The sequence below is a fragment of the Moschus berezovskii genome, chromosome 14 (genome assembly GCF_049115385.1).
Source record: "Moschus berezovskii isolate FMDL1 chromosome 14, NW_MosBer_1.0, whole genome shotgun sequence".
Lineage (NCBI taxonomy): Eukaryota > Metazoa > Chordata > Mammalia > Artiodactyla > Moschidae > Moschus > Moschus berezovskii.
Window position 1 is genome coordinate 82046239 of NC_142473.1, and position 13452 is coordinate 82059690.

The following is a 13452-nucleotide window of genomic DNA, read 5'->3' on the forward strand; positions in this document are numbered from 1 at the left end:
AGCATCTTTCAGCAGAGTGGAAGCAAGTCTCAGAAAAAAAAAAAAGAAAAAAGCCTGATGAAAACAACAGCAGAGGATGAATAAGAATCAAGGCAGATGGGGAATCTGTGTACAGGTCCCTGTCTTGAAATCCTTCGTTTGCTGGGGGTGTGCAGGAAATTCAGGAGCATCTGTATCACACCGTCCTGGGCAAGGGGCTGAAGGTTAAAGGACCATGTGGGAGAGACAGGGTAGGGAATGGATTCTGAAAAAGGACCTCCTTTGGCCAGGGATGTTTGCCCTGGGAAGCAGTCTTGGAGTGGTTAACACAAGCTTTGACTTCAGCCGGGTTTTATGTGCCTGCTGCTTTTTCTGCCTCTATGTGTCACTGAGTAAGTTACGTAAACTACGTGCTGTGGTTTCCTTAAACATAAAAATGGGAATCATGATAGCACATATGGTATAGGGCATGGGTTACAAATATTCAGATAAATAAGGATTAAACGAGATGAAATACATCAAATAGCTTACACATAGCCTGGTACACAGTCAGCTGCCAGTAATGGGTGTGATTATTTAGGTGTTTTGCCATTTCTTGACCTTGGATTATAGTTTCCAAGTAAGTAAAACAGAATTCTAAACATCCTCTGCTTATATGTGGTAATTTAGATCTTTTAAAGTTCTTTTTCCTTCATTGGGAAAAAAAAAATCCCAACAGACTCAGAACAAGCTTAGTATTTTCCCAAACTGTGGTTGGAGGCAGCTAGCTGTCCTGGGTCACCTGTGTGCGTCTTGGTGCAGAGTCCAGAGCCCAGAGTCTTTGAGGCGGGCCCGGAAATCAGCATGTGAACCAGGTCGCTGAGGCAGGTAGAGTCAGCTCTTCTTTCTCTTTTGGTCTGCACCGGGCCTTCTTGCTGCGAGTGGGCTGCTCTCTAGCTGCGGCTCGGGCTTCTCTTGTTGCGGAGCAAGGGCTCCGTATATGCAGCACGTGGCCTTGTTGCCTTTAGCGTGTGGACTCTTCCCAGAACGGGGACTGAACGCTTGAACCCATGTCCCCTGCACTGGCGGGCACATTCTTTCTTTAATTTTATTTTTAATTGGTGGATAGTTACTTTACAATATTGTGATGGCTTCTTCCATACATCAACATGAATCAGCTGTAGGTATACACTTGTCCCCATCCCACCCCTCTAGGCTGTCACAGAGCACCAGCTTTGGGTTCCCTGTGTCCTACAGCACATTTCCTCTGGCTACCTATTTTACATACGGTAGTGTATATGTTTCAATGCTGCTGTCTCAAATCATCCCACTTTCTTCCTCCCCTACTGTGTCCAAAAGTCTGTTCTTTATGTCTGCCACTCCATTGGGCAGGTGGGATTCTTAACCACTTGACCAGCAGGGAAGTCTGAGAACCAGCTCTTAAGGAGTATGCCACCCTGCCACCCAGGGGACCAGGTCAGTGCTTCTCAAACTTTAAGGTATAGAGGAATTTGCTGGCAGTCTCGTTAAAATGCAGACTCTGATTTAGTAAGTATATTAGTCGGTGTTCTTCTAAAAAAGAGAACCAATAGGAAAAAATTATATAAAAATATATATGTTAAAATATACATGTACGTGCCTGCTAAGTCGCTTCAGTCGTGTCCAACTCTTTTTGACCCCATGGACTGTAGCCCACCAGGCTCCTCTCTCCATGGGGACTCTCCAGGCAAGAATACTGGAGTGGGTTGCCATGCCCTCCTTCAGGGGATCTTCCTGACCCAGGGATCAAACCTGAGTCTCCTGTGGCTCCTGCATTGTAGGCAGATTCTTTACCACTGAGCCACCAGGGAAGCCCTATATACATACACACACACACACACAGACAAATAAACTAAGGTATTGGTTCATGTGATTATGGAGGCTGAGAAGCCCCATGACTTGTCACCTGAAAACTGAAAACCCAGGAAAGCTGGTGGGTGAAGCTCCAAGGCCCAAGAGCTAATGGTGCAGTTTCCAGTCTGAGCCTGAAGGTCTGCGAACCAGGAGCACCAGGGCAGCAGCAGATCACTGTCCCACTCAGACAGTCAGGCAGAGAGACAGTCCAGGCCTCCTCCGCCTGTTCGTTCTGTTCAGGCCCTCAACAGATCCGATGAGACCCTCCCACAAGGGGGAGGGCCATCTGCTTTACTCAGCTCATTAATGCCAGTGTGAGTCTCTTCCGGGAAGCACCTTCACAAACGAATCAGAGATAGCGTTTTCCCAGATATCCGGGCCTCCCCGGGCCCCCTCATCAAATTAACCATCTCCGTAGGTCTGGGGTGGGGCCAGAAATTCTGCATTTCTAACAAGTTCCCAGGGGAACATCATGCTTCTACCCACTGGACCATAGTTTCAATTGCCAGGTTTTCGAGGCTCTGTCACTGTGATGGTCATGAGTACCATTCGCTAGACATTTCTAGATCCACTTTCTGGGCACCTTGTAGGATTGTACTTCCTGGCCCCTTTGTAGTTGAGTGGGGCCATATGACTAGTTCTGGCTAATGATCTGTGGGCAAAAGAAATCAGGGTCACTTTCAGGACAGAGTATTTAATTGCAGGTTCGATTCTCCAAAGCTTTTTTCTGTTTGCCACGGCTACTGGCAATGTTTCAGGTAGCATCTGTTGTAGCAGACGGCCCCTGGGGTGAGTGGTATGGAACCTCGCCCTCAACTGGCCTGTGAGGACACATGTGTTTGTGGCTTTCAGTCTCCCATATTTGGAGAGATGCTTGTTACTGCAGCATAACCTCGTCCTTCCTGACTGATACACTTATTCTAACCCATGTTGTACAAAACAAGAGAACAAGCCCTTGGGAATTCCCTGGTGGTCCAGTGGATAAGACTCCGAACTCCCAATGTAGCAGGCCTGGTTTTGATTCCTGGTCAGGGAACCAGATCTCACAGGCCACAAGAAAGACCCCATGTAGCCAAATAAATAAATATATACTAAAAAAAAAAAAAAAAAGAAGCCCAAGAGGAATGAGTTATCTGTGCTCTGACACTTGGTCAATGAAATACTAGGGTTCTGACTCCCAATTTCCTTCCTTTTTCATCCCATCAGTGACCATGCCTTTACCACCTGGATCTTCTGGAATATGTGCCAGGCACTTTTCATGTGACAATTCCTTCTATCTTCACCACAGTGAGTTATCATCCCGCTCTTTATATGAGACGGAGGCCAAAGTCACACAGCAAACATGGGACTTGAACCTCTGACCATCTGATCCAAAGCACATGTCCCCCTCCCCCATCACACCATCCATCTCAGATCTACCAAAATGATACTTTAATAATGGCAAACACACGCTATTTACTTTATTCCAGGCAGTACTATCAGTGATTTAACTATTTTAATGCTTATAAAAATCCTATGAGGCAGATAATGTCATCAAGAACATCCTCATGTACAGATAAGGATATTAAGGCACAAAGAACTTGGGTAACTTGTCCAGTGTTACACAGCTAATACATGGCAGGACCAGGATATGAACCCAGGCAGCTGACCTCAGGGTTCATACTCATACCCATTAGACTTTATTGCCATGACCAAAGATCATGCATATATCGGTCTAACATGATAAATGCGTGGCACATATAATGTAACTATATTGCCAAATAAGATTTTTCTCTGCTTATTTAGATTTAGGGTATTTTCTTCTCTACCGGCAGGACTCCACTATACAATCGTTCCCACACGAGTTGATTTACTGACTGAAGGGGCCCAGGTGTTGTATACACCGAGCCTAGTGTGATTAAGATTTTCTTTTCAGCCTGGAAAAAATTAATTAATTTTTTAAAAAGCCTGGATGAACCCAGCTGCCAGGAAGCCCTGGGCCCCTGGGCCTCCTGCTTAGTCTCCCTCTTCTTATCTTTGTGCCTCTCAGCCCTTTCTTTGTTGGAGGTGATGTTTTCAGCTACAGGCTTGACAGCCTCTTGCCCACTGCCTGGCACTTCTGGTCTTTGTGTGGAAGTCGTTCTCAAGCCCTTGACAAAAGCCTCTTATCCCCTAGGCTCCAAGTCTCCTTGCCAACAGACTCCCTGTGTTCTCAGGTACCCTGAAACCCTGGGTCTTTCTTTAATTTGTTCTGCTAGAATGTGAAGGTACTGGGCTCCCTGGGAGCTTGACTCAGGACCTCACAGCTGAGAGTGCAGAAGCCAGTGGGCTCATCCTTGTGGGTACGGAAATGTGGGAAAGGCAGGGGACTCTTGACAGCAATGACTCTCTTCTCTCCACACTCTAAAATCTGTCATGTGCTACTTTTTCCTTGCAACTCAGCTGTTTCCCGTCTCAGCATAACACACACACACACACACACACACACACACACACAAACGGAATATTACTCAGCCAGAAAAAGGAATGAAATGGGGTCATTTGTGGTCATGTGGGTGGACCTAGAGACTGTTATACAGAGTGAAGTAAGTCAGAAAGAGAGAAACAAATATCGTTTATTAATGCATACGCACAGAATCTAGAGAAATGGCGCATACAGACGAACCTATTTGCAGGGCAGGAACAGAGAAGTACATAAAGAGAACGGACCATGTGGCCATGGTGCGGGGGAGGGGAGGGTGAGATGAATTGATTAGGACTGACGTATACATGCTACTGGAGAAGACAATGACACCCCACTCCAGCACTCTTGCCTGGAGAATCCCATGGATGGAGGAGCCTGGTGGGCTGCAGTCCATGGGGTCGCACAGATTTGGACACGACTCAAGTGACTTAGCAGCAGCAGCAGCATACACACTACCAGCTAGATGTAAAACAGAGAGCTTGTGGGAAGCTGCTGTATAGCACAGGGGGCTCAGCTCAGTGCTCTGTGATGACCTAGAGGGTTGGGTGGGGGCTGGTGATGGGAGGTTGGCTCAAGAGGGTGGGGACTCACTTCTTTGTACAGCAGAAACAACACAACATTGGAAAGCAGTCATACTCCAATAATAATAATAAAAAGGACATATGAACATGCTTACTGTTGCTGCAAGTGCTTAAAGTCAGGAATGAAAAAGGCCTTGGCAAGGCTTGGTGCAGGGCAGGTGATTCAGGCCCGCTTCTGGGAGGAACTGAGGTCTGCTGGACAAACAAGGAGTTCTAACCACAGCCCACTTATTAGTCCACAGGAAACATCCTGTTACTCTTATAAAGATGAAGTGCTACTTTTTATTTTTTTTTTAAAGAACTTTCTAAAAGTCTTCCTTTCCGTTCTGATTCAGTTCAAGTCTGTGAGGCAGGAAGGTCTCAGGGCAGCCATGCCTGCAACATTAGCTAATCAGACTCCCAAGAAACATTCCATTCCGCTTAGGAGGGCTTTGGAGAATGGTTTGCTCATGGTGGCTTTTAAAATAAACTGAAGGTTGCCAGGCTGAATGGACTCCCTGCGGGGCCTGTGACCTGGTTCCAGGCCGGTGCCCAGCGGGCTTGCCTCCTGCTGGGTTGGTGGACCTCCCATTAAACATGGTTGCCTTGCCTGTGCTCCATTCTTAGGGGATGAAGTGGAAAGTGTTGCACCTTCTGTCCCTTTCTGCTTTAAAACTGGGGAAACTGAGGCCCAAGAGAAAAGTACTAACAACAGCCAATGCATAGAACACTTTACATTAACTTACCTACAAAGGTCAAGGCAAGGGTCACCATGGCATAGTGGCAAGTAAGAAATAGCTTCAGATCCTGGTTTTGACTCTCTGAAGCTGTGTCATCTCGTGTAAGTAACTAAGCCTCTCTGAGAGGTAGCTTTTTGCTCCTCAAATATGGCTAGTGATACGTATTGTAGAGAGCAGTTGTGAGCAGGAGAAATAATGGTTTTAAAGCACCTAGAGTAATGACTGGCATCCAGACAGTACCTGATGAATGGTCTTTATTATGAGCAGGGATGCAGTGTGGGCCAGCCACAGGATAAACAGTGTCTTCCAGCCTTCATGGACAGAGAAGCCTGGTGGGCGGGTTAGTCCACGGGGTCACAAAGCATTGGACATGACTGAGCAGAGCACACAGCCCAATCCTGCTCCACAACAAGAATGACCCGAGGAGCTGGTGAAAAGCACAGATGCAGTCTAAGGAAAAGCACTGGCATGTATCACAAGCCACTGGGTGACTCCTTATGGCCCATTTTGCAACACATCCAGGAAGCCTTCCCTCCAAACTCTTGATTGCTTCGGTCCCTGCGTACCTGGCCCCGTATTCAGCAAAGATTTTGCTTGAGGGTAGACATGATTAAAAGGTCAAATATCATTATATACTCTCAAAGAGAATGTGCCTTGAACTTTACACAGTAGCTTTCTTCCTGGAAAGCTGCTTGCAAATAGAATTTGGTGTGTGCGTATGTCTGCATGTGAACAGATGTATGTTTAACACCTAAGTTTGCTATTCAAAGGAATGCAATCAATTCAGCTAAATGAATATTACATGTGTGACTATTAAGTGCTGAGGATACAGTGACCAATAAGAGGCAGGCCCTGTCTTCAAGGGTCTTCCTTAGGGCCCAGTGTGGTAGATAAGGTTCACACAGGGACCACGGAGGGAAAAGGGTACCCAATTCAGGGTTAAGGCACCTGGGACAGTTCTAGGGGAGGTGACATTTGAGGAAGAAACCTCTACACTGGAACCTGGTCTCAAACCCTTCTGGAAAGAGAACGGTCCTTCCCTAATTCATCCCTGGGGAAAAATGGACTTTCACACCTTGTTGCCCTGGATTCACTTACACAATCAGGCCGCTGTAAAACAGCAGGTTCCTGCCATGCGTAAGGCACTGAGAGAGGGGTAGGGCAGCTAGGGAGAGCAAGGCCAATCCCTGCCCTCAGGGAGCTTATACCACACCTGCTTATGGCCCAGCAGGATTAGTCAGGTCTTAACTCCCTTTCCTGAAAATACTGTTTATTCTCTTTCATCGCCATGTTGTGGAGAAACGCAGTTCTGGCCAACACACCCATGAGCATCGTATTTCATCCAGGAGAAAATCCAAGTGTGTGCAAGCATCCCCAGGGCTGCGTGCAGACCCTTCATGAAGTGGTGGGAGGCTCCTGAGGTGGCCCAGTGCTAAAGAACCCGCCTGCAGGAGATGCAAGAGATGCGGACTGGAGTCCTGGATCAGGAAGGTCCCCTGGAGAAGGGAATGGCAACCCGCTCCAGTACTCTTGCCTGGAGAATCCCATGGACAGAGGGGCCTGGCAGGCTACAGTCCATGGGGTCATAAAAGAGTCGGACCTGACTGTGCCTGAGCACATATACACATGAAGCTGTGGAGGCCTGGATGAATTCTTGGGGTCCACAGGGTCTGTGAGTATCTGGGGCAACCTGAAGACCCAGAAGCACCCGCGGTAAGTGATGCTTTCCTCCCTACCCCCCACCTCCCGCTGTCATCAACAGGAATGTTTTTCAAACCACCTGTCTCTGCCCTGAGAAGAGGAAGAGTCAGGAAGAAACAGCATTCCTGGTGCATTACGATCAGTACACCATGTGCAACCAGTCCATCCTAAAGGAGATCAGTCCTGGGTGTTCACTGGAGGGACTGATGCTGAAGCTGAAACTCCAATACTTTGCCCACCTGATGTGAAGAGCTGACTCGCTGGAAAAGACCCTGATGCTGGGAAAGATTGAGGGCAGAAGGAGAAGAGGGCAGCAGAGGATGAGATGGTTGGATGGCATCACCGACTCGATGGACATGGGTTTGGGTGGACTCCGGGAGTTGATGATGGACAGGGAGGCCTGGCGTGCTGCAGTTCATGGGGTCGCAAAGACTCGGACACGACTGAGCGACTGAACTGAACTGAACTGAACACCGTGTTTACAAAAGATGGCAAGGTGTTGCAGTAAACACGTGAGGTCCTCTTGCCTTACGCTGTCTGTGTGTGGTGCCCTGGGAGTGAAGACGGGCTCCCATCTCCCAAATGACAAACCCGAAGCACGAGGGGTGCCTGGAGGCTGTGTTGGCCACCTGGTGGTTTGCACGGAAATCTAGCCCACACTTGTTATTTTCCTTTCAAAGTCTCCTTTATATGTGAACCCCTCAACCTCGTATTCGTTGCTTCTCTGAAGGCCAAGCCTGAAGCATCCACCTCCTCGTTTTTTTTGCCAAGTTGCTCCCACTTCCTGGGCCACTGCCCCGCCTCTAATTGGCTGGTGAAATTCAACCCATCCCTCAGAGCGCAGCTCACCGTCACCTCTCCCTCTGGCTGGAATTCACCTCTGTGTCCCCAGCACTCCTTGTCTGGCCTTTTCACTCATTGCTTTTTCTTGGGCAACAGGCCTAAGTCTCTCAAATCCTCACTTCTCTCCTCTGTGCACGGGCATAACATCTGCAGTAAACTTTACCCCTTTTCGGGTAGCGGACTTCTTTGAAAATGTGATGAAAGCTGCTGGAAGGGCTACTGTTGACGGAAGCCCACTGTGCGTCAGTGTCAGGCCTGGGGTTTAGGGCTTTTCCGTTCATTATTTCAGGTGATGGTCAAGTCTCTCCAGCCAGGTGCTAGTATTATCCTCACGTTACAGATGAAGAAAGGAGGCGCAGAGAGCTGAACCGCCTCTCCGCAGGTCACCCAGCTGGTACCACCAGCAGAGCCAGGTTTACCCCGCGGCAGAGTCGGGTGCTAATCTCTGGATCCGCTCCAACGCCCCGCTCTCAGCCTCCCTGGCCCGGGGATGGGGTCGGGGGCGGGTTAAGACAGCACACCGCACGTCTCCTGCGCTTTAGGGGTTCGTGCACCTCTAAGCCACCCACTGGTCGGGTCAAGCAGGCCATCGCTGGGGTGCCATCTGAACGCAGGCCTGGCTGCTCCCTAGGGAGGGGTCTCGGTCCCCATCTGGCGACCCAAACCCGGGGGCCCCGGAGCCGGGGCCGAGGGTACAGGCTGGTGGTTCGGGAGCCGCGTCCCGGGTGCCGAGTCCCAGGAATGTGGGAAGGCCGGGCGGAGAGGGCGGGCGAGGCGGGGGCGCTTCCTCGTCCCGCCGGGAGGGGAGCCGCCCGGGCGCGCGCGGGTCGCCGCCGCCCCCTCCCAGCGCCCGGCCGGGGGCGGGCGGCGAAGGGCCCGGCGCTCGGCAGCCTGCCGGCCGGGCGGAGGAAGCGATGAATATTCAGAGGGGGAGGGGAAGGGAGGGGGCCGGGCGCGCGCCGCGGCTCCCTGCAGCCCGAGCCGCATGACGCGCGGAGGAGGCAGCGCGGGCCGCCGCGGGAGCCGGGAGCCGGGCGCCGCGCGCCGCGGGTGGGCGCCGCTCGCTCCGCCCTGCGAAGCCCCTGCGCGTCCGGGGACGCGTCCCCCGCGCCGCAGCCGCGCCGGGCTCCGCCGTGTGGCCGCCGCCGCCGCCGCCGCGGCCATGTCCCCGGGGAAGCCCGGGGCGGGCGGAGCGGGGACGAGGCGGACCGGCGGGAGGAGGCGGAGGCGGAGGCGGCGGCTGGAGGCGGTGACTCAGGCGCCGGGGCTCGGGCGCTCGGCGGGGCCCGGCTCGCGCGTCCCGGGCACGTTCCAGGGCGCGCGGGGCATGAAGCCGGCGGCGCGGGAGGCGCGGCCGCCTCCGCGCTCGCCCGGGCTGCGCTGGGCGCTGCCGCCGCTGCTGCTGCTGCTGCGCTTGGGCCAGGTGAGCCGCCGGGCGGGGGGCGCGGGGCGGGGGCGCTGGTGGCGGGGCCGGGCCGGGAGGCCCCTGCACCTGCCCGGGTGCGTCCTGATGGCGGGGATCCGGGGCGACGGCCGCGGTGGGGTGGGGGGCTCCGCGTCCCCGGGGCCCTCCCCTCCCGGAGGCCGGCCTCGCGCGCCGGCGACCCAGCCCTTTCCCCGGCTCCCGCGTCCCCGAGGGAGGGCGGCGGGCTCGGGGGTCCCGGGCGGGGGTCCGGAGCCTCGTCGTGGCCGCCCCCCGCGCGCGCGGCAGGCAGTCTCCGGCCCGGCTCGGCCCCGAGCTGCTCACATCTGGCGGGCGCGGGCCCGGCTCGCCCGGCCGAGGCGGCCGGAGGGGGCGTGTTTGCGGAGAGCTCCGACCGCGGAGCCGGGCCGGCCTGGCTGAGCGGCGGCCGACCTCCGACCCGGGCTGCGGGGGCCGAGGGGGAGCCGGGGCCGCGGCCGCGGCGGGTGGTGGGCGAGGTGCGGGGCCTCCGGGCCGCGGGCGCCGCTTCTGCGGAAAGTTGCAGCCCCGGGAGAAGGTGGCCCCTCGCAGGCCTGCCTCCGAGTGACGCTCCTTCTCCCGGAGAAGCTGCCTGCTTTCCCTGGGTGCTTAATTCGCCCATTGTGGGCGCCGGCTTCCCCTACCCCCCCGCGCGCCCTGTTCTCGAGCTTCGCCTTTCAGATAATGCTGTGCCTGGCGTTTGGGCGATCCATTCCCCTGAAAAGCGCCGTTTCCCCTTCATGGTGTTCCCCCCGGGTGAGGCAGGGCAGCTGAGCGATGTCCCCATTTCACAGACAGGGAACTGGAAGGAGAGGTGAAAAAGCAGAATTGCCCCGCCCCGCCGCGGCAGTTGAACCAGCGCGTTGGTCCCCTTCTAGGAGCCTGCTGCGGTCTTGAACCCGCGATGGAAAGGGCCTTGGCCTTTTTGTGAAGGAAATAATGTCTCTTCTTTTATACAGACGGCAGCTCTAAGAACAGGATACTTGAAACCTGGGAAGCGAGTTATTGACTGGGGAGGGAACCTGGCTTCAGGGAAAACTACGCCCCCCGCCCCCCGTGCCCCATCCCAGGTCCTTTCCTTTTTCTTTCTTTCTTGAAAATAAAGTCGAGTTGATTTAGAATATCGTGTTAATTTCAGGTGTACAGGAAAAGTGATTCGGTTATACGTACACACGTATGTATCTTTCTGTGTATTTTTGATTCTTTGACGTTATGATTTACTACAAGGGAAAAGTTTTCAAACACAAATAAAACGATTGCCTGCGAGCAGAAACATCAGCCTTGGGGCAGCAATGCAGCCCAGCAGGCAGGACAGGAAGGTAGCTAGGGCCTGGGGGCTCCAGTAGCTCTCCGCACCCAGAGGGCTCTCTGGTTGTCAATATCCCTTCAGTTTTCCTGGGCAGGCTTTGACCAGTCTCTCCAGAAGGCCTGGAAGGCACCGGTGACCTCCTGCAGAGAATGTGGGATTAGGTTTTCAGAAGACCAGCTCCAGGGCCAAGTTCAGTCTCCTCTATCCTCAGTTAATTGCTTTCGTAAGGAAGGGACCACCTGCCCCATGGGTCTCCCTGGTGGCTCAGTGGTAAGGAACCTGCCTACAAGGCAGGAGACGCAAGAGATGTGAGTTTGATCCCTGGGTTGGGAAGATCCTCTGGAGGAGGATCCCACTCCAGTAGTCTTTGCTTCAGAAATTCCATGGACAGAGGAGCCTGGTGGCCTATAGTTCAGGAGGTCAACACACACACACACACACACACCACCTGCCTATAGTTCAGGAGGTCGACACACACACACACACACACACACACACACCACCTGCCTATAGTTCAGGAGGTCGACACACACACACACACACACACACACACACACACACACACCACCTGCCTATAGTTCAGGAGGTCGACACACACACACACACACACACACACCACCTGCCCCATGTGATTGTCTGAGGGGTTTCACTGGCCAAAGTCTGAAATAGCCTTGTGAACAGGAAAGTGTATCCAGGTGGGATTATCATTAAGGGACAGTGTATGGACTTGCTCCTTGTCCCTATAAGGCAATTCATGGAGAATAGTATATGAGATTTAAAAAAACATCATCTTATATTGAAGATCTCTTGCACCAGATACTTCATTTATTTTTAGGTTGCTGCTGCTGCTGCTAAGTCACTTCAGTCGTGTCCGACTCTGTGCGACCCCATAGACAGAAGCCCACCAGGCTCCCCTGTCCCTGGGATTCTCCAGGCAAGAACACTGGAGTGGGTTGCCATTTCCTTCTCCAATGTGTGAAAGTGAAAAGTGAAAGTGAAGTTGCTCAGTCGTGTCCGACCCTTAGCGACCCCATGGACCGCAACCTACCAGGCTCCTCCATCCATGGGATTTTCTAGGCAAGAGTACTGGAGTGGCTTGCCATCGCCTTCTCCGATTTTTAGGTTACTTCGGTGCAAATATATCTTACAGTATTTCTCCTTTTGCATGGGCCATAGTGGTTGCTAGCTCTGTTTGGAATCAGCGAAAAGTTTCTTGGGTAAATTTATTTCTTGCCCAGTCCTTCCTTGTGTTTCAATAGCATTTTGCCATGCGACACTTGTCCCCTATTCAGATATTTCCTTCCTCTCTAATTTGTTCTGTAGAAACTTGAGGAGTCTATTTCTCATTTTTGGATGCATTATAAAATGGGAAATGTAAAAGGCTTTCTGAAAAAGCATCTTCAAAATCCATGTTCAACAGTTCATTTTGATGTTGGATATTTCAGGGAGTCAGTGCATTTTTGAGCTGGACCAGACTTCAAGATAGCTCAAATTCCTTATTTTTTTTTTTTAAAGATAAGGCTTTTGAGGCCCAGGGAAGACAGTGATTGAACTGAGGCCACCTGGCAAGATGGTAGAGGAATTGGGATGGGATTGAAACCTGTGTCCCTTGCCTGTGTCTCTGATTTTCATGATTTTTTTTGTTGTTGTTGCCATTTTTCAGTTTGCTCTTAATTTTACTATAGGCACAGTGCTGCCTCACTGTGTATTCCTGAAACTGTGGGTGTAAATAGAGTTTTTCTTTTTTCCAGCATTTTGTGGGATCGTCCCAGGTCAGGAATCAAATCCCTGTCTCCTGCCTTGACAGGTGGATTCTTTACCACTGAGCTGCCAGGGAAGCCCTAGAGTTTTCCAAGTCAAATCATATTTTCCATGTATATGTTTGGCTGATCACCTTTACTGTCCACCTGAAACTATCACAACATTGTTACCAACTATTTACTCAAATATAAAAAAAAAGTTAAAGTCAAATCATATTTGAGATGGAAAGTCATATTTGAGGTTTTCAAAGCTTATACATTTAGGAAATGTGGGTAAAGGGTCTGATTGTCTCCCTAACACTTGGTTAGTTTAGTAAGGCTTGGATTGAGTGTGTGTATGTGTATGTTTTAAAACGAAATCAATGGTAGCAGGTTAAAAAAATGAGCAAGCTGTGGAAAAATGCACTTTGGGCATTCATGAGGATAGATAAAGACGCGGGGAAGCTGAGATGCTAGAAGACTCTGCTTAGTAGGTCTGGAGAAGCAATTTTTGAACCTGTTTTCTCATCCCCTTTCTCTGGGGCAGGAAGGATGGCCGGGGATGATTCCAACATGCAGACTTGACTGGTTGCAATGACTTCACCCTTCTGGCATTTTTGCACACTAATTTCAGTTTGTGTGTATGTTTTAGGCAATATGACAAAGCTATCCACCCCTCCTCCCCTGGTCTCCTTCTCTTGAGAAAAGTAGTTCTGACAGATTCTTTTTGAAATCAGCTTGATCGTGGACTGCTTTAAAATGAAAAAAAAAAAAAAGAACTGGTGATTGATAGCTGTTTTGTTGGTCTTATGGTGTTTTGGATTT

At 51.5% G+C, this 13452-nt stretch overlaps 1 protein-coding gene across 1 annotated transcript in view; it reads left to right on the forward strand.

Moving 5' to 3' along the window:
• Positions 1 to 9103: 9103 nt before the first annotated feature.
• Positions 9104 to 13452, forward strand: part of PTPRJ (protein tyrosine phosphatase receptor type J) — a 177852-nt gene continuing 173503 nt past the window's right edge. Inside the window, exon 1 of the mRNA XM_088843336.1 lies at positions 9104 to 9561. Within this exon, the coding sequence (XP_088699462.1) occupies positions 9124 to 9561 (438 nt within the window). The 5' untranslated portion in view covers positions 9104 to 9123. The remainder of the gene's footprint in view (positions 9562 to 13452) is intronic.